At 36.0% G+C, this 23,918-nt stretch overlaps 1 protein-coding gene across 2 annotated transcripts in view; it reads left to right on the plus strand.

Annotated features, from left to right (window-relative positions):
- The window catches only part of LOC136028146 (growth factor receptor-bound protein 14-like), a 243,917-nt gene that overhangs the window by 137,769 nt on the left and 82,230 nt on the right, over nt 1-23,918 (plus strand). Inside the window, exons 7-10 of one of the 2 annotated variants that reach the window (XM_065705809.1) lie at nt 2,815-3,036; nt 11,671-11,793; nt 18,790-18,931; nt 23,129-23,297. In XM_065705809.1, the coding sequence (XP_065561881.1) occupies nt 2,815-3,036; nt 11,671-11,793; nt 18,790-18,931; nt 23,129-23,297 (656 nt within the window). The remainder of the gene's footprint in view (nt 1-2,814; nt 3,037-11,670; nt 11,794-18,789; nt 18,932-23,128; nt 23,298-23,918) is intronic. The other variant, XM_065705808.1, reaches the window with a different exon arrangement.

Consider the following 23,918-nt stretch of genomic DNA (forward strand, 5'->3'; position numbering starts at 1 on the left):
AACACTTAGAGTGGAGGGATCGGGATGAAACTTGGTGTAAAAAATAATCACGAGTCCTAGATACATGATTGACATAACCGGAACGGATCCGCTCTCTTTGGGGTAGTTGGGGGAGGGGTTAATTCTGAAAAATTAGAAAAAATGAGGTATTTTTAACTTATGAACGGGTTATCGGATCTCAATGAAATTTAATATATTAGAAGGATATCGTGTCTCAAAGCTCTTATGTTAAATCATGACTGGATCTGGTGACGTTGGGGGAAGTTTGGGGTGGGGGAACCTAAAATCATGGAAAACGCTTAGATTGGAGGGATCGGGATGAAACTTGGTGGAAAAAATAAGCAGAAGTCTTACATACGTGATTTACATAATTGGAACGGATCCGATCTATTGGGGGGGGGGGGTTGATTCTGAAAAATAAGAAAAAAAGACGTATTTTTAACATACGAAGGAGTGATCGGATCTTCATGAAACTTCATATTTAGAAGGACCTCGTAACTCAGATCTCTTATTTTAAATCTCAACCGGATCAAGCGTAATTGGGGGGGGGGGCGGAAATCTTAGAAAATACTTAAATCGGTGAGATCAGGATGAAACTGGATGGGAAGAATAAAAACCTGTCTAAGATACGTGACTGACATAACCGGACCGGATCTGCTCTCTTTGGTGGAATTGGAGGGGGGGGGGTAATTTTGAAAATTGAGGTATTTGTAACTTACGAAAGGATGACCAGATCTTAATGAAATGTGATATTTAGAAGGATCTTGTGCTTTAAAGTTCTTATTTTAAATTCCGACCAGATCCTGTGACGTTGGGGGGAGTTGGAGGGGGAAACTGGAATTCTTGGAAAACGTGAAAATTGGGGTATTTTTATCTTACGAATAGATGATCGGATCTTAATGAAATTTGATTTTTAGAAAGAATTCATGTCTCAGAGCTCTCATTTCAAATCCCGACCAGATCGTTTGACATTGGGGGGAGTTGGAGGGGGAAATCTTGGAAAAACACTTGGAGTGTAGGAATCGGGATGAAGCTTGGCTGATAGAATAAACAAATGTCCTTGATACGTGATTGACAGAATCGTACTGAATTCGGTCTCTTTGGGGGAGTTGGGGGGAGGGGTTCAGTGATTTGGCGAGTTTGGTGCTTTTGGACGTGCTAGGACGATGAAAATTGATAGGCGTGTCAGGGAGCTGCACAATTTGACTTGATAAAGTCGTTTTCCCAGATTCGACAATCTGGGGGGGGGCTAAAGGGAGAGGAAAAATTAGAAAAAATTAGGTATTTATAACTTACGAGTGAGTGATCGGATCTTAATGAATTTTGATATTTAGAAGGACATCGTGACTCAGAGCTCTTATTTTAAATCCTTACCGGCATTAAGCCTCTTATTTTCCTTTTTAAATCAATCTATTGATTCATAGAATTTTTTTAGAGCTCATACCATATGATCTCTTGGCTCTTAGCTCTTCTCGCCTCGTCACAAGTGCCATATGAGCTCTTAGCTCTTGTTTTTTAGAAAGCTGTGGAAGATAAATAGGTTTAATTCTTCGACTTTGTGCCTGCTTTCATCTACATATGTATGAAAAAATTGGGCGAGGTAGGGGGGGGGATACTTATAAAAAAATTCTACCTAGCCTTCAGGCCTTGTAGAATAGCTGATTTTTTTGCATATGGTAAAACATTTATAAATAATGTATTCGAGGAACATTATGGCTAGTCGATGCTCGTTAATTAGAAAATATTACATTGTAGCAAAGAGGACAGAAACAGGTAAATGATAATCTTAAGTCCATAATTGACGAGTAGATTCAAAAAAATTTGAGAGGTTGCAAAATTTTTGCATGTACCGTTAGATAGCAGATTTTAAATTATGTTGCCTCTCAATTATCTCAGAAAATAGATTTTTAGCGTGGTTTCAGGGACTAACCACAAGGCTCGATGACTGAAAAATCGGTAGCGAACTAAAGGAAAAAAAACAACATAGCATTATAAAATTTCTACAAAATTTAGAGAGAGAAAAGAGAGACAGTTTGACAGTAAGAGAGAAAAAAGAGAGAGCCTGTCATTCAATAATCACTAAAAACAAAACAAAGGTGGCACACAGTGCTGTTTGAAACCACCCCATTAGCACTTTATCGTGCCCCGAAGATATTGACTCTACGACAAAATACTAAATAAAAATTAGTTAAAAATGTTATAAGAGAAAATAATGAAAATAAGTAAAAGCAAAGAAAATAATAAAAGACTCAAAAAACCTATAACAGTCGAAAGATATTTTCAAGCCAACTTACGATATATATTACATTCCGAACAATGTGACATGCAGTCAGTGTTAAAATCTGATCCTACTAACAGTTAGTGGAACTCGATTACTGCTTGAAATACGGAGATAACATGCATATTGATCAGAGACAAAAAAAAAGTAAAACAAAAAGCAACCTTAGGAAGGTTACTTGGAACTAGTAAAAAGTCAACATACGCATGAAGAAATATCGGTTTTTATTTGTCTTCGTCCACTTTGGTCCATTTGTCATTATTTTCATTTAATTCTTTGTTGTTGGTTGTTCACGGTTCTTGCAGCTTCTTCTATTTTATTTTTTAATGTTTCCCCCTTTATTACTTAAATTCGTTACGTTTCTGTTTCGGTACATTGAAGACTCATAATTGGATAAAACAGAGAGTAGTACCTTTTCGTTATTCACTTCCGTTTTCCTTATGTCTTGAAATCCCGTTGTGTAATTATTTTTTTGTCTTTTATAAGTCATATCTGTTGATTTCACAACGTCGACGAATGATTTATTTTGTTTTTAGACCGATAGTTCCGACGTAGGAGACTTGGAAGAATTTGCTGATATGACGCAATGTGACCTGTATACGACGACAAATGCCAAGAATCATTTCAAAGCGCCGACTGAATATGGAGTCGTTTTAAGAACCACTGGCTTTGGCCCTGTAGAATCACGGATGAGATGTCTTGCCTGCGACTCTGAAAGGGTGCGCCTCTGTTGGCTTACCGCTATGAGAGTATCAAAGGTAAGCTGTACATTTGGCGTGTCTAAATAGGTTCCGGTGAATTGCGAAAGGATAATGGTTTTGTAGACTGCAAACCCCATTTGGAAACTCATATTTTGCAATTAACAGAAAATGTCGTTAAACTAATTAAAATACGCCTATTTACTCCTTAGGATAAATAAAAACTAAGGAAAATTCTATCATATCGCCAGTAAATTGTTTTCGGCTACGAAGTATATGGGGAAATGGTCAATTAACTATCTGCACATGGCTAAATTTTGTCAATCCGAATTGACATCACTGGGACCGCGGAGAGAGGGGGGGGGGGGGGTATGTTCAAAGGCTTGAAAAACAAAAGAGCAATGTTTATTGACAGTACAGATATTTATTCATTAAAACAAAGCTGCAATAAGCAAAACACCTGTTAAAAAAAAACATGAAATACTAAGAACCAATCTACTAAATAATCTTAAACAAAAACGTAGACACACATATTAACATATCCTTTATATAGAATGAAACTCAATAATGCACTCTTAAACAATTCAATACTAACAGTATCTGTAACTGCTCAAGGGAGCAAGTTCTAATTTTTATACACTCGATTAACAAAAGAATGTTGACCGATATTTTTATTCCTAAAGACGGGGGTAATCTTTACACTGATTCTGTAAGGGGGAAAAGCAATGGCTAAACTAAGAAAAAGAAAGTGTTAGGATCTGTATGTATGTCTTTTATTATTGAGAACGTATTGCTTCGACGAAATTAATGTGAAGGCAACTTTATCGTTTAATTGCTGTTGGCTGCTATCGGATAGCCTCTACACAATGTTGAAAATGATGCGTCGTTGAAAGAGCAACACCCTTGACATAAGTCTGGACATAGTTGTTCAGAACTCAATGGAACACAATTCCAGAACAGTCAATATTGAATTTATTGTCAATAAGAAAAAGCCTAATTGAAGAAGTTTTGTGCAAAAACCTTGAGCATCCAACGAGACAGGACCATTCCAACAGCTAAAACAAAAGGCATGGAAAAAAAAGTCTATTCAAGAAAATTTGAGGACATGTGTCAACGAGTGTGTACAACGAAATGCACAAATCGCAAACGAAAACGAAGCACAACAAAATCTGGGTTAGAAGACATGCGACAAAGAGCGCCACAACTAATCACAAATGAAAATGGTGCACAACAGAATCTGCAGTTTGACGACAAGCGCCAGCGTGAGTCACATATCTACAAGTCTGCCGTGTAGCAGTGTCTAGTTCTTGTACGTAAAAAGTTTGATTATACAATTTAGAATTTCCCAGGAGTTCATTTTCATGTGTCCAAATAATCTTTTAATAAAAAACACTTGAAAGCAACTGAATTTTTAATCAAGGAGAAAAAAAATTCTGCTATGAGAAAAACTTACTGTGTATTTTAAGGCCTTTGGGCATAGGTTCAGGCGTAGGTTCAGAATATGTAAGGGTAGGGAAATATTTACAAGCTACAGGGGCAAGTAAAAATAAAAAACATGTACATAATATGAGAAATGCTAGAAATGATCGTCAAAGTTTTAATCTGAATCTACTGTCGTAAGCGTTAATTTGCCAAAAAAAATAAACACTTCAGTTCTGTCAAGTTAATGGAGTCGAAGGTATGTAGTTTTTTGTCTAGTCACATTAGTGAAAAGTCTGTGAATGTCAATCAAGTACATGTCTTTGCGGGAAACACCCGTCTGAAAAGTACTTGCCAAAAAGTTTAGTCGCAAAAATCGATCAGACTGATTGCAAAGTTGATGGACACCTCGACGTAAATTGTCCTCTGGCAAATTACTTTGTCGTGCAATAACTCATTCAGTGATTTTGTGCAAGGTCGAATGTTCCTCGTGACCATAGCTGTGACGCTGGGAGTATAATAAATTAAGAGGAATCGCAGGTTATGATGACGAGAGAACCTATATGGAAAAGTAGTTTGATTCCAGATAAGATATCTGCATGAGGTTACAGACCACTGGGAGATTCTTTGAGTACCCTCCCCCCGAGGGAGATTGTCTGCTCCCCTCTGTTGTTATTGTTTATTACTCTTATATTATTTTTTCAAATGAATAAAAATTAAATGTTTTTTTCTTAATGAAATGAAGATATATAAAAACGAATAAAACTTTTGGAAGGACTCTTTAAGTCTAAGATATAATTTACTTTTTTATTTATTGCTTATACGGTTCTGTCATAAAGTGTCATGTGTTCAATGTTGGGAATCAGATAACTTTTCTAAAGGTTCCATCAGTATCAGGCAGTTCTGTAGGTGGTGTGGGAGGAGACCTTTGTCCTATCGGAAATTTCGATACTCTTGAATTTTCCTGCACTTCCTATATACTTGTCACAGTTCTTTAAGGTCTTCACCCCTCCCCCAATGAATCCCTATTGCAGTAAATTTCGCGAATTGGTTTGCCTAGAAATAGAAGTCTAAAAGGAACTTCGTCATGCAAGTTTTGTAAAAAAAAAAAGGGATGATATATTTGCGTCTAGAGTGTAGACACTGGTATCAAATATTATATGCATACTTACATTGTATAATAATTAGAAATTCTGAAATTTAATTACCTTGGTTGAATTGCAAATACCTTTTTGCAAGCTTTTACAAGTGGGCGTTGCAGCAAAACACATTCACTTGACATCCAAAGGTTTTTTTATTGTAATGACTAAGCCGAAATTAAGTGTTTGGGCTTGGTCAAACTCTGTCTGTAAATACGAGCCTTTTTTATATCGTCTGTCGACCTCGAACTAGGATGTGACAATGTGCAATTCTCTGAATTCGCTTTCTTCTATAGATCATGTAGGCGTTTCTTACCAACGGGGAAATTTATGGTATTGCAATATTTGACTTCTGAATCCGAAATAAAAGGATTCTAAGGTTTGACAATTCTCTGTCTTGACATCGTTTGTGTAAAACAGGTCAACTTTAATTAACAGAAGTAAGCAACCGCCCATTTTACAAGCTTGTGACTTCCAAAATTTGGCCTTTTGTATTTCTCTTTGCGTGAAAGACATGAGAACATATGTATGTATCATATAAAGTCATGCATTATCTCTACTGTTTAAATTCTATACCAGTCAGTGTTTCGTCACTCATATTGACCAGCAAGATGCTTAGCTTTAGTTTTATAGGTTTCCTGAATTCATTTCCTTAACTAGATTTCCTGAATTCATTTCCTTAACTAGATTTCCTGAATTCATCTCCTTAACTAGGTTTCCTGAATTTACCGCACACTACTTTTTGACCGTTTTGGCACTAGATGGCGGTTCTATTAGACACCAAGTTTGCTATGCGCGCAGTCTCTGATGTATTTTGAAGAAAGTTTCAGTTTTTATGCTTTCCATACAGATATGAGGCTGGAATTTAATTAAATAATTTTTTGTGGTTAGGAGATGTTGGCGGTTCTACTTAATAGCTGACAAATAAAATAACATATGCTAGGGCAATGTGTCTTTTCTCAACACTTTTCATGGTCATCGCCCTAATCATGGTTACATCGGTAAATGCACCCTAGCAAAAAGCGTTGTAACCAAAAATCAAGGAGTGTCTTTTCAAAGAAACTGTCTTGTGAGAAAAATCTTCAATTGACATTGGTTTGGAAGTGATTTGTAGTTATAAAAAGAGAAATTTCAAAAAAGAGCCTGAAACATCCAATCCCCAACACTGCGTCTAAATGAAATTAAGAGTTCAACATTGAAGTTGAACTTTTGAACCTGAAACGATATGTTTATAACTAGGATCTGAAGATAAAGTTCAATTAAGGAAAAAAAAACACGAAAAAAACGTCACCGACGAAAAAATTGCACTTTTGATAAGTCACTGGGTGTGACAACACTGTCCACGCACTTGGTTTAAAATTGTCAGTCGAGTGGTTTTGCTGATTATAACTTTAGAAATATTTTTGAACGTCTTTCGCTGGTCCGACAAGGCGAAGCCTTGCTCCGTGCCTAACACAAAAGCTGCATCCTAGAAAACTCGATCTCTGAGTAATAAATACTACAATGAATCCTTCTTTAGCAGCTCACACAGCTAGTTAGGGGCATCATTATTTTCTTCTTTTTTTCACATTTTAAATCACTTCTAAATGAGTTGTTTTTTGTTGTTTTTTTTTTCAGCCAAGGAATAACTTCATCTTAGATAGATTTATATATTTATTAGATAGATAAACTTATTTTCCATTTAAAAGTACAATAATTACAAAACAATCTACAAATCCCCACAAAGGCTCCATGGCGTGTAAAAAGGCTTAGAGATTTAACTCCACCACGGAGGCGTGGTTAGGGTTTTCAGCCCTCGATGACAATTTTGGCACTGCCCGCCCCTTTCATCACTGCCACAATATAACAAAACAAAAAAAAGGCTCAGTTTGGCGCATCCTCAGAGGTTGCATGTAGGAACTTGACGGGAAGAATAAGCACAAGTTCTAGATACGTGATCGACATAATTGGAACGGATCCGCTCTCTTTGGGGGAGTTGAGGGGGGATTTCCAATGCTTTGGCGAGTTCGGTGCTTCTGGACGTGCTAGGACGATTGAAATTGGTAGGCGTGTCAGGGACCTGCACAAATTGACTTGATAGCAGTCGTTTCCCCGATTCGACCATCTGGGGGGCTGGAGGGAGAGGAAAAATTGAAAAGAATTATAGGTATTTTTAACTTACGAATGAGTGATCGGATCTTAATGAAATTTGATATTTAGAAGGACCTCGTGTCTCAGAACTCTTATTTTTAATCCCGACCCTATCCGGGTTTAACTGGGGGATTTGGAGGGGAAAACGGGAAATCTTGGAAAACGCTAAGAGTGGAGAGATCAGGATAAAACTTGGTGGGAAGAATAAGCACAAGTCCTTGATACGTGATTGACATAACCGGACTGAATCCGCTCTCTTTGGGGGATTGGGGAGGGGCTGTTAATTCGGAAAAATTAGAAAAATTGAGGTATTTTTAACTTAAGAACGGGTGACCAGATTTTAATGAAATTTGATATTTAGAAGGAATTCATGTCTCAGAGCTCTTATTTGAAATCCCCATCAGATCTGGTGACATTGAGGGGAGTTGGAGGGGAAAACCAGAAATGTTGGAAAACGCTTAGAGTGTCGAGATCGGGATGAAACTTGGTGGGTAGAATAAGCAAATGTCGTAGATACGTGACCGACGTATCAGGACTGGATCCGCTCTCTTTGGGGGAGCTAGGGGGATCCAGTGCTTTGGTGAGTTCGGTGCTTCTGGACGTGCTAGGACGATGTTAATTGGTAGGCGTGTCAGGGACCTGCTCAAATCGACTTGAAAAAGTTGTATTCCCCGATTGAACCATCTGGGGGGCTGAAGGGAGAGGAAAAGTTAGAAAAAATGGGGCATTTTTAACTGACAAGTGGGTGATCGGATCTTCATGAATTTTGATATTTAGAAGGACCTCGTGTCTGAGAGCTCTTATTTTAAACCCCGACAGGCATTAAGCCTCTGATTTTCTTTTTAAATCAATCTATTGATTCTTAGAATTTTGCTAGAGCTCATGCCATATGAGCTCTTTGCTCTTGTTTTCGAAAATAAGGCACTTTTGATGAGTAAGATTGTACTTGATGAAACTAATATATTTAAAATCAGCATAAAGATTCGATTCTTTTGATGTATCTATCGGTATCAAAATTTCGTTTTTTAGAGCTTTGGTTACTGTTGAGCCGGGTCATTCCTTGCTTACAGTTCGTTGCCACGAACTGTTGGACTATCAATCCACCAATACGATAACATTAACTATCGATATTTCTGTATTATATCGTATAATGTGCATGAACGTATTTAGTTCAGAGTGGTTGCTTAGTTATTTGTAAAGTATTGTTAACTTAAAATTGTTTAATTTGGTAATATTGGAGGTAAAAATTATGCCATTACTGTTGATATTAGAGGCTATAATACTGAGGCTATATTATGCAAAGAGTATGCCAAACTTTTTCTCATTCCTTTTCTTTGATTGCTGTATGGGTTTGATTAGATTTTAAATAAAGTATTGTCCCAGAAATACCTATTTATCCTATGGTGATATATTTTTTCGGGAAAAGAAAATTTGCCAGTAGCTAACTGGGCAAAAAATTGGCTTAAGAAACAATATTTAACGCCCGTTATGTTTGTACATAAATTGACTCTGGTTTTCACTATAGAGCAATATCTGTAAAACTGCCCTTATCCAAGACTGGTAATTGTTTTCTCAAATTAATATTCGGAAATTTGAAAGCACTTGATCTCTTTCTATGCAAAGAGAAAGACGTAGTCGTCCAATCATTCGTAGTAAATTGATTTGCTCCAATACATTCATGCTGAACAAGATAACTTATCCTTAGTAGAGCGTAACAAAGAAATCATTTATAAAACAGGGGTAACGTATCGATTTCCAATATTCTAAGCAGCCCACCTGTCAGGGCCTTAATAAAGCTAATGCCGTAGTACTGCTCTTATCAATAGCTTATCTGCGCAATAAATCGTTTTTTTTTTCGTAACCTGTCAGAGTAGGCACGTCTTCAAGTTTTTTTTTATATTCGGAATTAATGAGCTGGGGAGATTTAATGTAAATCTAAAATTGGAGCGGACTGTTTTTGATTGTTTGAAGAAGCCAGGGGCTTATATACTCAAGTGTTTCGCGTCCACAAAACGCACTGAGACAGGATCATAGGAATGAAATTAAAACTGGATGTAGCCTAAATTCTGAGAGATATAGAGCGAAAATACAAATCTAAGTATACCCAGGGGTGTCATTCGGGGAGGGGGGGCGTAGTTGCCCTCCCTAATAACTTAGACAAAATTGTTATGTAGCCCATGCCTCTTGGCTATCCGGATATGGATCAGCTACGCCCATGAATATATCTGAAATAGACAGTGGTGTTTTAATTGTATTTAGCTTTTTCCATTTTCAGGAAAAAGCTAATTAATCAAGATTTAGATTCATTATTTCTCAATCAGTTAGTTGAAGACAGAACAAATTAACGTCATAAGGAAATCATGATTCAAACAGAAATTACTATCAATGAATAGATGATACCCATGACGAACAGAAATTTTAAATGGATAATTCAGTCGAACTTTAAACGAGCAAAAATTACAACAAACAGGAGTAGGACTAACGCCCCTTAAGCTTTTAAAGGTCTGGTAAAAAGTATACTATTTTTTAAATTGGAGATGCTAATTGGAAAAACGAACATAATAGAAAGTGAATTATAATTCACTTTTCGTCTCTTTTTTTGGTGATATTGTTCTTTAATTTTAATCAAATAATTAAAAAAGAATAAAATCCCAGCTGTTAATAAAACTGAGCTTTCTTGAATTTTATAGAAAATTATAATTGTATACCAAATGTCACCGATATCATGGCTGGTAAAAGACTATTAAGAACCTTATAAATTGGTCTTTTATTATCTTCTCGTAACTTATGGATTTTTTTTTTGCTCCTTAGAGAACATCCTTTTTTTGGGGAGGTAGGTTTTTGTGTTTTCAGTAAAGTGCTTATTTTTGCAATTCTACAGATACTAAAAAATATATCGAACCATTTAATTTGAGCTAAGTTAAATATCTTGCGTAGTCAGTGAAGCTTTTTTTTCTTTTTTTTCGTTAGTTTCAACTCGTTCTGTGCTTCCTTAGGAAAACTGTTTTTTAAAAAAAGTGGTTTAATTTTAATGCCCTTCGTGCAATTTTTATTATCTTGAAAAATTGTGCTTCAAAGTTTTTGACGGTTTAGACAAGACAGTATCTAGGGAGGGGGAGAGAGAAGTGTGTCTAGGCTTGAATTCTCCTCTCAAAATCCCAAAAAAAAGATGAATTAGTGTAAGAACCTATCGAATATCTATTGGCAAAAAATAAGCAAAAAGACCTTGTTCTTGTTGAACTTCTCTAGAAATCGGACTGATTTGTATTTCTAAGGTAGGCAAAACATACATTGTGTTTTTGAGTAATTTTGTTTAAAGGGTTTCCATTATTTAAAAAAAAAACTCATTTATAAGAGACAATTTCTTAGAAAAAAAAAACAATTTGTAAGTTGCAAATCGTAAATTTCAGTTCAGTTTTTCATTTAAAAGAATATTTTTTGCCGCTGTTTTTCCTTTTGATTATATTTCATTCAAAAGAAAAAAAAACTAATGCCTAAATTCGACTTTTAAAACGTCGATCGACAATTTTTAGAAACAAACAGTCGAATTTTCTAAGAACACATTTTGAATTGACTTAAATTAATTTTCTATATATTTTAAAAGAAAGGATTTAAAAGGAAGAATATGTTGACGAATATCTCTTGCATACTAGACTAAAGAAATTAAATTATTATTTTAGATATACTGACATATTGAAAAAAAGAAGAAGACAAATTGCTATAATTCTTAACAGTATCTATTTGTCAATGTGATAATGAAAAAAAAATGAAAAATTGTTCAAAATGTTTTCTGTTTTTAGTAAAGAGCATAACACCCTAGCTTGAGCACCACTTTTTATTTGCTATAACTTCAGTTATTTTTAAGTTTTTGTCCCTTAATTATTTTGTTCTTTACATTCACAGCATAGAATATACATTTCGATTTCAAACTATTCTACTATATTTGATAGCTATAATTTCAAGAGATTCATTATAGTTTTCAAACTATTAATCTTTCTTTTTCTAGTATGGGAAGCGGCTGAGGGATAATTACAGACAGCATAAACAGAGGCAGTCAGAAACCAGCAGTACCTATAGTAACCGATCCAGTTCCTTTGATACGTTGCTTAGTTCACATCTATCTCCATCAGTGAGTATATAGTCATGATTTTATAAAAAAAATTAGTTGAGGTGACAACCATTCCCCCAGAAAAAAACGCGGTTTTTACCCGAATATATTTTTTTCTGTAGTTGTAAGACATGATTGACCTTTGTGCGGTTTTTTCATAATTTTATATTACATTATTGAAAAATCACCGTACAAAAATCAGTTTTGTATATAATTTAATAGTCTCTATAATACGTTCTGTCATCCTTTGGGTAAAAGATCTATATTGTCAACATACAGTTCGTTGCCACGAACTGTAAGTAAGGAGCGACTCGGCCCAATAGCAACCGAAACTCTAGAAGAACGGAATCCTGTTAACAATAGGGGGGATGAAGGGGGATTTCCCACGGATTGAATAATCCTTGTGGAAGAAAGTTACCGCGGGGACTTTTTCAGGAGAAATTTTACGTGGGGGAGGGAGGGAATTTCATGGCATGATCGAAAAACGGTCAGAAATAAATAAAAAACTACTAGTTTTTTAAGTCAAAGTAAGAAGCAACCTTAAAACTTAAACTAACAGATATTATTCTGTATATGATGGGAATGCCTTTTCCTCAACCCTCGCTCTTTATGCTGAAGTTTGAGTTTTTATCACAATTCTTTAAAAGCGACGCTTGAAAAACAAGAGTCGTTGAATTTGAATGATAAATATTTTAAAAGAACATCAAGACTTTAGTGGAAAGGGTGGGGGTTGAGGAAGGAGTAGCCCCCTCATATCTGGAATAATTTATGTTCTTTTCAAGGTTGCTCCTTACTTTTCATTAAATTTTATTTTGTCTGTCTCACTACACAAAAATGGAGCACTGATTCAAAGCACCGAACGCCAAATGGTTTCTTGGTCTCCCTATCCGCTGAATTATTTTAAGCTTATAAAATCTCTTGAGTATACCATGTATTAATATAATGTATTAACATATTAATATGATGAGAAAGTCGTGTACTTAATTTTTGCTTATATAATTCTAGTATAACTGTCGAAATTACTAATAAGAATACAAATAGGTTAGGTCGTTGACCTTAATTTTGCTTATTATTATAACTAAGTTTATTGTTTTCTATAGACATGTCACGAATATCTCTGATGATTGGTTGTAACTGACATTAGGCGGATTAGGAAGTTGGAATCGAATTGTGGGAAAACATGTAAATAGTTTAACCTGCCAAGAACCGAAGTGAAGGTTATAATTAAACAAGTTATGACATCATGGCCAAACCGTGTACAAAATTATTCATTAGGGTGCGAATGGGAGTTGACGTAGCCTGTAAAATCTAACACTTTAACCGACAAAAAAGAAGCTAAATCTAAAAAATTGACGTTATCATTGAGAAGTACTTGATGGCCAAATATATGACCTGCGCAAAAGTCAAAAGCCCACGAAGGGGTTTTTTCGCTAGCCTATATAAAATAAAATATCATTGTTCGTTGGTGTTTGTACTAAAAAAGCTTATCTGCTCAAGCTAGAAGCGTGTAATTTTGCAAAAACAATCCTGGAGTATTAAAATGGTTACAGTAATTCCTGAAAAAGAAATTAGCTTAGAATAACGTCTTGATTTCAGAATTCGAGGACCCATTGGTGCGGCGCGAACCGCAAGGTTACTGTGGCCTACTTTTTGCCGCCTCTATCAGCCTGCTCAGGTCATTAGCCCTCGCAAATGTAGACGGACGTTGCTTTCCTCTCGGGAAAAGCTTATCTGCTTAAGCTAAAAATGTGTAATTTTGCAAAAACAATCCTGGAGTATTAAAATGGTTACAGTAATTCCAGGAATTATTCCCTGAAAAAAGAAATTAGCTTAGAATAATGTCTTGATTTCAGAATTCGAGGACCCATTGGTGTGGCGCGAACCGCAAGGTTACTGTGGCCTTATTTTTGCCGCCTCTATCCGCCTGCTCAGGTCATTAGCCCTCGCAAATGTAGACGGACGTTGTTTTCCTCTCGGGAAAAACTTATCTGCTTGAGCTAAAAATGTGTAATTTTGCGAAAACAATCCTGGAATATTAAAATGATTACAGTAATTCAAAGAATTATTCCCTAAAAAGCAAAAGCTATGAGCTCATATGGCACTTGTGACGAGGTCGGAAGAGCCAAGAGCTCATATGGCATGAGCTCTAGCAACATTCTAAGAATGAATCGATTGATTTAAAAGGAAAATCAGAGGCTTAATGCCGGTCGGGATTTAAAATAAGAGCTCTGAGACACGATAACTATCAACATTCATTAAGATCCGATCACCCATTCGTAAGTTAATACCTAATTTTTTCTAATTTTCCTTTCCCTTCAGCCCCCCAGATGGTTATTTCAATCACGTATCTAGGACTTGTGCTTGTTCTTCCCACCAAGTTTCATCCCTATCTCTCCACTCTAAGCGTTTTTCAAGATTTCCGGTTTCCCCTTGTAACTCCCCCCAATGTCACCGGATCTAGTCGGGATTAAGAGCTCTGAAGCACAAGATCCTTCTAAATATCAAATTTCATTAAGATACGATCACCCGTTCGTAAGATAAAAATACCTCATTTTTTCTAATTTTTCCGAATTAACCGTTCCTTTACTCCCCCCAGAAGGTCGAATCGAGGAAGAGAACATTTCTAATCTGGTCTGGTCCCTGATACGCCTGCCAACTTTCATCGTCCTAGCTTATCTGCAAGTGCCCGAACTAGCAAAGCCGGGGCCGGCAAACCAACAGAAATTGCGATCGCTATGTCACTTGGTAAATACCAAGTGCCATAAAAAAGAGAAACGAGCTTAGAATGACGTCTTGATTACAGAATTCGAGGACCCATTGCTATGGCGCGAACTGCAAGGTTACTATGGCCTGCTTCTTGCCGCTTCTATCCGCCTGCTCAGGCCATTGGCCCTCGCAAATGTAGACTGTATTTTTCTGGTATACCATGCAAGTATAAGACCTTCGCTAAAGCTCTTTTTTCAACAGAATCGAACGCTTGCTCATAATCTATAAAACTGAGGGCCAAAGGTGTTTGACAACTAAGGTACTTCTCAATTGTTAACCTAAGAGTAAAAATTTGGTCGACATAAATCCTCTGCCTTTTCTAAAACTGCATTGTTCTTCTCTTAAAACTTTGTCTTTAAAATCATATTACTTAGTAATTTGCTATCTACACAGACCAGACTAATGCCTCAATAATTCCGACACTTACTCTTATCGACTTTCTTATACAGTGGTTTAATTAAAATTTTCCTAAAATCGTTAGGTACTTCACCTTTTTCAAAAATCATATTCATAATCCTCAGTAACGTATTTCTAACCTCAGAGCCACCATATTTAAGAAACTCATTTACCACACTATCAGCACCTGGAGCCTTATTATTTTTTAATCCTTTGAGTACTATCGCTAATTCTTCCTCACAAAACAAATCTTTCTTCACATCCAAGGTATCACAAACTTTTTCATTTTCCTCTATATCTTTTCCTGCAACTGTTTCTCGGTTTAGCCCACTTTCAAAATGTTCCGCCCATCTCTCTTTAACTCTTTCCTAATCAATAATTGTGGCCCTGTTCTATCTTTAACTGGGACAAGGCCGGATTGATTACTCCCTCTCAATTTATTAACATGCCAGTACAATATTTTACTGTCATACCCTAACTGCATTTTCCAGTTCCTCGGCAATCTTATCCATGGCCTCCATTTCACACCTCCTTAGTTCATATTTTAATGCTTTCTCTACTTCCTTTACATTCCTTTTGTTTTCATATGTTTCTGATATTTCTCGGCACTCAGATATTTCTTGTACAAACTCCTTCTCCTGACTATTAAACATAAAGCTTTTTCACTAATATTCCTAGCTGCAGTCTTGACTTTCTTCCATAAGACATCATCAGCAAATATACAAATTGTTTTTCTAAAATTATAGTACTTAGTATGGACATGTCCTAATTAAAGATCGTTAATTGAGGCTCAATTAACATTAAAGAAAATGTTAGAAAGAGATGGACAGAATATTTTGAGTTAGTTTTTATTGTTTGTTTGTTGTTCAATGTTGCTTGTGCTTTTCGTGTGCGTGTTGCTTTTTGTTTCTTTACTTGATATAAAAAGTTAGTTTGGATCTATCAGAGCTAGTGATCGACTTTTGGAAAAAATATCATCTTGTCCTTTAACATCAAGTATTAACCTGTAATAAAGTCGCAGGAAATGATATAGGAAAGAACGAACTTTTTCAAACATTTGGAAGTGGAGGAAGGTTTATTTTGCCAGAAAGCGGTAAAGGCAGTAAAGTCGCCTTAGTAGTATGCCTTCCAAGTGTTTTTTTTTTCCAATCTTACCCCTTCGTATAGGAGGCATGGTTGTCGATATTGAGAGGGGCTCATCTAACTTGAAATTTAAAATTATTGTGTGCTTTATAAGGATCGAAAGCAATCAGAGTGATTCTGCCCACCTCCTGTGCCTTGTTTGCTATCGGGCTCCCCGCGACTCCTGACAATATCAGTTCATGTGTTTAGGAATGCCATTTTGTTCAACATTGTCAAAAGATCTAGGAAATATGCCTGGGTTTGGGTAGTAAATTATAAAATTTTTAACTGTTTGTACATGGTTTTATAGTAGGAAATATAAGGGTATGTTTGATCTTGGTGTCTGATAGGGTCGAAACTTTTATCGTTCGCTCCCTGGCGAAAGGGAACACATTTGTCGGGATGAGAGAGGGTGTTAGGGAGACTGGGATATGGTCAAAAAGCTTTTGGTCAGTTATCAGTTTGAAACTTAGAGTTGCGAGTCCTTGAATAAAGAGAAACTTAATTTACAGAAGAAATTGATTGGGGACAGGAGGCCCCCTAAATGGGACCTGGAAAGGATGAAGAAAATTTTCTTCTAATCGACTCGAAACATATATCTTAAAGTCATTTGGCTGAGGGGACAACAGTGCGACAGGGAAAATAGAAAAAAAATTATTCTCCCGAAACTGAGTCCCGACAAAAGACTATAAAAGGGACACAGAATTTTTAATAGCTTCAAAGGACAATGCTGCTCCTATATTAGATAACTGATAAATTTAAGGCGAAAATTTCCAAACAAAATGATTAATTTTTTCTTTTATTAAAAAAATTCAGCAGATATAAATCAAGAATGACATATGGTGGTACAAGCTTTATAGATACAAGAATAGAACATCTGTTAGCTTGACAGTTGCAGAATAATCTTAATCCAATGTGTTGTATTGCATTAATTTTCAATCCAGTTTTATCTGTCTTTGGCCAGTCCATCTGATGGAGACTGATTTGAGATCTTGATTTATGTTATCATCTCCAACTTAATGATCTGAAGAAAAAAATTTAATAAAAAGCAAAATCGGGGGATTTTTTTTTTTGTTCATATTTTAACCTGGTCTTGGTGACTGCCTCTGTCCAACACTGAATTTAGTTTTATTATTATTATTGTTATTAATCCTGCTTGTGTGGCCTCATATTCTGTGTCCACTCGGAGATAATCAGCTTAGCTTGAGCGAAATAAAATACTATGCAGGTATATTTAATTAAATATTTAATATATAGAGGAAGTTTGGCTAGGTATTTAACATAGTGCGTTCTAGGCGGCCTGCTTTCCTTAATTCTCTATTGTAGTTTCCATAATTTCGTTACTAAAGCATTATATTTTCGTCATATTTCGGTGTATTTCTTTATGATTAATTTAACTTCACTACTTTGGCGTGGTCGCTATAAATAACACGCAAGTATCGAATATTGCACTAATGGATATTTAATCAGTTTTTTTAGGCGGAGGGGGGCTTTCCTAGGCTGAATTACCTCTTTCTAGCAGTGCTATTTACAATGGGCTGCCTCCCGATCGTAGTATAATATGGTTCTGAAGCATGGGCGCTCCGAAAAGCAGATGAAAATTTCCTAGATGTTTTCCAGAGAAATTGCCTACGGATTGTTCTGGGTAATTGGCTGATTGACCGTATTTCAAACAGTAGGCTGTATGAAAAATGTGGTTCAATCCCGCTTTCTAGGGCTATAATGAAAGAAAGGTTGAGATGGCTAGGCCACGTTCTACGGATGAAGGATGACAGATTACCGAAGATTGTCCTTTTTGGCCAACCGTCTGGGGCTACACGGAAAGCAGGTTGTCCTTGTCTGGGTTGGGAGGATGTCATAAATAAAGATTTAAAGGAAATGGGAACTTCCTGGGAGGGCGTAAAGAGGGAGGCTTTAAATAGATTAGGTTGGAGGAAGAGCGTGCGTAGCTGTGTTGGCCTCAGGCGGCTTGGTGCTGCAGTGAGTCATTAGTAGTAGTAGTAGTAGTAGTAGTAATAGGCTTGAGGTTACTTGTTCAGGAGATACTCTTGTTGATAAGAGATAATATACAAACACGAAAAATTATATAGTGCCCGACACGAGTCCACAACTGCACTGGTGTGACTCCTTAGTTTTTTTTTTTTTTTTTTTTTTTTTTTTTTTTTTTTTTTTTTTTTTTTTTTTTTTTTTTTAGGCTATGACAGTTTCAATGAATTACATGATATGAAAATTTGACTCTTTTTAACTAATGCATCTGTTTCGTTATTGTATGTCAAAAATATTCTTTTTTGCTCTTATTGTATCATGAATTTTGGTTTATTTCATGTTTACAAGCACAAAATGCCTTAAATATGATCTTATTTCAATTGGCTAAAAAAGAAGAAGAAAGTTTTATACCCGAAGTATTTTCAAAAGAAAGTTTGTTAACCAAAGTATTTTCATGATTTTAATTTTTTTGTGTGTGCATATCTTTATTTTTATAAAATATCCTAACAAGTGTGAAAACCTTGTGTTTTGAGAATCAAGCAATAGTGGATCTACTGCATTAATGCAAAAATCTAAAAATTGAAAAGAAAGACTTCGTCGATTTCAGGTGCGAAGCCTTAGGACATGTTTTCATTTCCTCTTATCTTAAATTCCGTCTATCTTTTTTTTTACACTAGAGGTAAGGCTTTATTATGCTTAAAAAGCACCTTTGTTACATTTAAACATTTTAATTTATTTCATTTTTAGGAAAGCATACGATGGAGAGTTCCTATGGATTTTACGGGTAGACCTGGTCGCATCGTTGAAGATGAGCAAGAAGCGCCTCACATAGCTGCCGCAGAAGGTCATAACTGGAAAAGACGTTTATTAGGCAGTAAATGTCTCTTGGGTATGTTTAGTAGGGCCTACTGGAATTACATTGTACAAAAACGTTTCGAAGCTGCTCTTTATTTTCCTCATTTAAAGAGAAGGGAGAGAAGTTATAGCTTCTGCATTTTTAAAATTTATTTTTGACAATGTTGTTTTCTATAAGAACAACTTTCTAAATGTTACTCCGAAGCTAAACCTACGTCTTTTGAGATTAATAAGTATAATTAGTCAGAACAATAATCTATTATAACATTCTTTGAAATTATCTTAAAAGTGGTAATATTTTGCATTTAAATCACCGCCTTGTGCCGTTAAGATGGATTGTTCTTCTCTCTGTATACCTTTCTGAAGACTGTACCAACAGAGAAATTTCAAGCTTGTATTTGAAAACAAATAAATAATAGGTAAAGCTATGTATCATAATCACGATTAGGAGAGCCAAGGGCAAGAGAGTGCTGGCCATTTTTGGTCTCTAATCTCTAGTAAAAGTATCAAACCCCCCGGAGCAGAGCTTTATTACTTCTATGACCAGATATTATTTTAAGCGAAGCAGTAGCAAGTAGTTGTAATTTCTTTACTAAAGTATCTCTTGGGAATTACGTCCAACGGTTTAAATTGTTGCCTTTAGCATTTTTGCCACAAGGGACATAGGTTCGTCTCCCAGATAGGGGTAAAAACTTAATTTGAATATTAATCAGTCAAGTTCGTTTCAAAAGCCACTCTTAAGTCGGAGTTCTTTGTGAAAGATAAGCTATTGGATGTATTCTTTTTCTAGACATGTAAACTGTTCTTAAATGAAACGCAAGTGAAACACCATGTGAAACCGAACAAGCTGCTTTGCTATGTCAATTCTGACTGGTTTATCTTAATGAAGTCCTCTAAAAACTTCAATGGATCCCTATATAGGAGATAATAAAAAAAAGTATATTTTTATCCGTCCATAACCCTAATCAGGAGCAACTAATCCTAAAAAATGTGAGCTGTGTATTAGCTCACGTGAAAACAAGTTTTTGTTGGGAGCAAAATCGGGCTTTTGGAATGAAAGTAGAATCAGTAGTCATATAGCGGCTAAATCAAAAGTCGAATGTGTGTGTTTGGGGGGAGGGAGGTCCGCTGGGAGTGGGGTTTATTGTTTTAAATCTTTACGTGTTTTTCCTATGATCTGTTGTATTTTTTCCATAGTTCGCCTATTTTTTCTGTTTTTCGTATTGATCCCCTTCCCTCTGAAATAAAATCCTTGTTTTTCTTTTGTTTTTTTTATAGTCCGTCTTTTTTTTCTTTTATTGTTCGGGGTGGGGCTTACAAGATATTCTGCAATATTAGTATTGGTGATGCTTCAAGTGATGATTTGCAGCCAAATAGGAGGTGTTGAATGGATTCAGGCATTTTTGTCAATTTAAAGAAGACGTGAGACCCACCTTCCATTCTATTTCGGGAGTGAAAATCGCTTGGCATTTAATCCTGTGACGTACCGTATAATCTGATTTCTTTGTGGCATCCAAATAGGGAATGCATACCGGAAGGCCTTAGCAAACTTCTAGAGTTTGCTCAGACTGTCTCTTTGTGTGAAAAGGTCTTGGCCGCTGATTGGTCGGGTTGTTTTACTACTAAAATATTGGCTAGCTCTAGTCCCCTTGATGGCTTGAAATATTTAGAAGTGAAATGTCTTTCCTTTCTGTTGAAAACTAAGCACAATTCTCTCGAGAAAGACTATTTATCTGTCTGGGATAGCGAAATAGTCTAGTAATTTCTAGTGAGCATCTTGAATCTGATCCTGCTTTATGGTTCCAAAGCTTTATTCATGGGTACTGCCTTGGTAGTGAGAATTGAAAGCCATTTGCAATCTGTTTGATTAGGAATACATCCAGTTTTGCATCGTTAAACATTCTTTGTGTTACTAACTCGAGTCACTGATTTTTTATCTTTCATCTGGCTATAGGTAAGTTGGATCTGGGATCATTTCCCAAGTTATACTGAAGTATGACGGAATTTTTGTACAGTACTGAAGGATGAATTTATTGCGTCTATGGTTAGAATTCTTGATAATTGTCTTGCCTTTCCAGAGGATATGAAGTTATGCAAGGCGATCCTCAGAGTGATGTTTTGAACTCCATCTGGATTTACAGTAGATCTTATGCACAGTTTTCGTATGGTTCTATTCCGTGCCCCATTTTGGGTCCTAGAAGTAAAATTGTAAAAGAATCTTTGATGGTTTCGCCCAGTCTGTTCCAGCCATTCTCTTTAGAATATTAACTTTCGGTCAGCATGTTTCTTTTTATCCTCCCTCACATTGGGTCTCCAATTCAATTTTGGGTGAATGGTGATTCCGAGAAGCTTTGCTTGAGTTTTGTAATCCGAAATGTCTCTGTATATTTTTGTGCTGTAAAAATGCTAAAGTTTATCTAGTGCTTTTTGCATGGAGTCTGCAAAGTCGTCATTGTTGCTTCTTGTACGCCAAAGATAAAGATTATCTGCATAGGCACCCTTTCTTATTAAATTCTCCAAAAAAAGCTTATTAACAAGAATCTGAATAGGAAAGGAGTTGAGGGGATCCTTCTGGGACACCCGTTGTTGCTTCTTCCTCTGTTGATAGTTTATCATAATATGCAAATTGTAATATTTTCGTAGGAGAAAGTTCCACTAATTTTTCATGAGGGCATGTTTGACTTTGCTCTCTAGGATAAGTAGGGCATCATTGGTGCCTCAGTCTCTACGGAAGCCAGCTTGAAAATGTAGGATCATTTGTTGGTCTATAGGACAGCACTGACTGCATTTTTTCTGTATTCTCTTTTTCGGTTTATTACCAACTGCTTCCTAATCCCTGAAACCACATATTGGCTTTAGGCTGTGTTATATATTGTAGTCATGCTTTTACGTCCTGTCATCTGCCTCGACTAACTATTTTAAGTTATTTCGTCTTGTCCTGATATGGATTTTGGATTCACCTTTCTGATGCAGTTTTGAAGTTCTTGAAAAATGAACGGAGCTGCCAAGCTATTTTTTAACTTTGTCTCGTGATAGAGTTTGTAAATTTTTAATGGTTTACTGTCAAGTTGTTGGGTAGTTTTTTCAGAGGTTCTCCTTTCCCCCCAGGGCCAGGGCTTCTCCTTTCCCCCCACTGTTTTTCATTGTCTTTCCGTTTGCCATCAAAATGAGTATTCGTTGGACTTGTCCAACGCTGCTATGTATAGGGATTCTTATAACGGTGGATTTTAGAGAATGGAACATTCCGATTTTTCTCTTCGAGAAAAATGTGACCAGATTTTTTTTTTTTTTTTTTTTTTTTTTTTACTTTAGTGACTGGACGTTTGACTACCACCTCAACTCTTCTAAGTTTTTCAAGATTTTACTTTGCCTCATTCTTTTAAATTTTGTTTCTTGCAGCTTTCTTAACCCTCATTGATTCTGCTCAATCTTTTCCCTCCACATTTTTTTGTGTCCGTTACCCGTGATTGCCAGGGTTAATGTTAATGAGTTTAGATATTGACTTGTCAGAATTGTCTTGATGATTTTTGTAATCATTTGTTCTGGATCAATTACGTCTGTTACTATGTTGGAATTTTTAGATGCTAAATATCCTGTGAAGAGATCCCAATTCGCTAGTTTTTTTTTTTTTTTTAATTGGTATAAAGATGGATTCTAGTGACAAGAACAGCCGTTTTTTTTTTTTTTGTTAGAAACGTTGCTTAGTCGGATTGAACTTCGTCCACTATGTATATCTTTATTTTAGCGTATAGGTATGGGGAGACCAAATGGAGATCTGTTCTGCTTGGTCTACCTGTCATAATGCCGAAGTGGGTCTCCCAGTTAAATGGTGTGAATAAACACATTTTTTCGGTTCCAAGTAAAGTTTCTTCGATTCTTCTTCTTGCTTTATTGGACTTCTGATGTTCTTTCTGCAGAAGGCTGTGTGCGTTGTAGTCTCCAACAACAATGTAACTGCACAAAGTGAAATGCTACACTGTGCCATATTCTGCTGCTAAGGGGAGCTACCACCTAGTGTATGTTCTAAGCAAAGTTAGTAAAAGTATTGTAGGTGCATACATACATTGCGTTTGCTACTTGACAGTCATTTGTGCCCCTGCCTTCTTTGAATGACTAGATTCCTACTCCATGGAAACAAAAGTACTAAAAACTAATTAAAATTGGATTTAGGCCGTGCCTTTTTTACGTTCATTAAATATAGGTTGATTTAAAACATACGCTACAATTTTAGGTCAAAGTGCGCCCACCTCCTCTACTCCTCGATCTCCAAAAGTTTTCGGTATTGGACAAGCCACTACTGGTCTTGAAGCAGGTATACACATGACACAGCCATGGTTTCACAGTGGGATGTCTAGGGAAGAAGCGGCACACCTATTAACTACATCAGGTCTCGTCGACGGGTAAGTAAATACCTCATTCCTTAACCTTGACAATTCTCATGTCTGAAGGAATTTTCAATGACTATGAAATTATTATGTATCCTTCTTAAAAGATAAGCGAAGAATTTACCAGATAGGCTGATATTGTTTGGGTAAATGTATTGCTTCCTGGATGGGTAATTTAAGCTCCTTAAATTTTATTGCGGTGCAAGACAACTATTTTGATGTCTTTTTGGTATCTTTATGGGCAGCGATCCATGATAGGAATGGAAAAAATTCAGGAAGGAGGACGTGAAATGGAAGAAAAGTTCTGTTGACGTCTGCAAATTAATTTTTTTCCAGGTATTATTTTTTAGCCAATTAAGTTAAAGATGATTTTGTCGCGCTGTATTAGATAAAGAGCAAAGTGCAAAGTGCCTCTTTTTTTTTTTTTTTTATTCAACATTTTCCGATGCATAAGTGCATCGGAAAATGTTGTACAATTGAAAAACTATTATCTTTTTATGCACTAGTGAACACATCTGCTTAATGTTGGCTTTTTTTTTTTTTTTTTTTTTTTTTTTTTTTTTTTTTTTTTTTTTTTTTTTTTTTTTTTTTTTTATCGTTATTATAAATACACCGAGTTGGACGCTCAAACGAATT

Source organism: Artemia franciscana, chromosome 6 (assembly GCF_032884065.1).
Source record: "Artemia franciscana chromosome 6, ASM3288406v1, whole genome shotgun sequence".
NCBI lineage: Eukaryota > Metazoa > Arthropoda > Branchiopoda > Anostraca > Artemiidae > Artemia > Artemia franciscana.